At 34.2% G+C, this 617-nt stretch overlaps 1 protein-coding gene across 1 annotated transcript in view; it reads left to right on the forward strand.

Moving 5' to 3' along the window:
- The first annotated feature begins 336 nt into the window (after positions 1 to 336).
- The window catches only part of LOC107473198 (ethylene-responsive transcription factor RAP2-12), a 2,936-nt gene continuing 2,655 nt past the window's right edge, over positions 337 to 617 (forward strand). The window contains exon 1 of the mRNA XM_016092749.3: positions 337 to 608. Within this exon, the coding sequence (XP_015948235.2) occupies positions 500 to 608 (109 nt within the window). The 5' untranslated portion in view covers positions 337 to 499. The remainder of the gene's footprint in view (positions 609 to 617) is intronic.

Raw genomic sequence — 617 nt, forward strand, 5'->3', positions numbered from 1 at the left:
ATTTATCTTTATTTTTAACTATTATTATTATGTAAATTCTTTATATTTTTTATGTTTTTAAAAAATATCATATATTTTCTAATTTTTATTTATTTAAATATTAAAAAAAATAACAACTAAAAAGATGAACTATATGACTTGTGATAATTTCTCTTTTGATAATCCACTTTAGACCTATTTAAAACCCTCCCATAATAAATTGACACTTTGACCAAGGGCAAAATGGTAAAAGCAGCCTACTCAATTTCATTAATCAATTGAAAAAAAAACCCATCAGTGTCTGATCTCACCAAACTGAGAAAACCATATAAAAACCCTGTTACAACAAACAACACCATTTCATTTCGTTCATTTCTTATTCACTCATTTTCAACCAACACAAAAACAAAACTTTTCCATTACCCTCTTTTCTTCATCCAATTGGGTATCTGAAAGTCTCATCCTTTTCCAGAACAAACCAAACCTCATCCTTCTTCTGCTTAGTTCTAGCTAAAGAGACATGTGTGGAGGTGCTATTATCTCCGACTTCATTCCCGGCGGTTCCGCCGCCGCGGCGTCGCGTTCACGGCGGGTTACGGCGGACATCCTGTGGCCAAACCTGAGGAAGCCAGTGAGCA

The sequence above is a fragment of the Arachis duranensis genome, chromosome 2 (assembly GCF_000817695.3).
Source record: "Arachis duranensis cultivar V14167 chromosome 2, aradu.V14167.gnm2.J7QH, whole genome shotgun sequence".
Lineage (NCBI taxonomy): Eukaryota > Viridiplantae > Streptophyta > Magnoliopsida > Fabales > Fabaceae > Arachis > Arachis duranensis.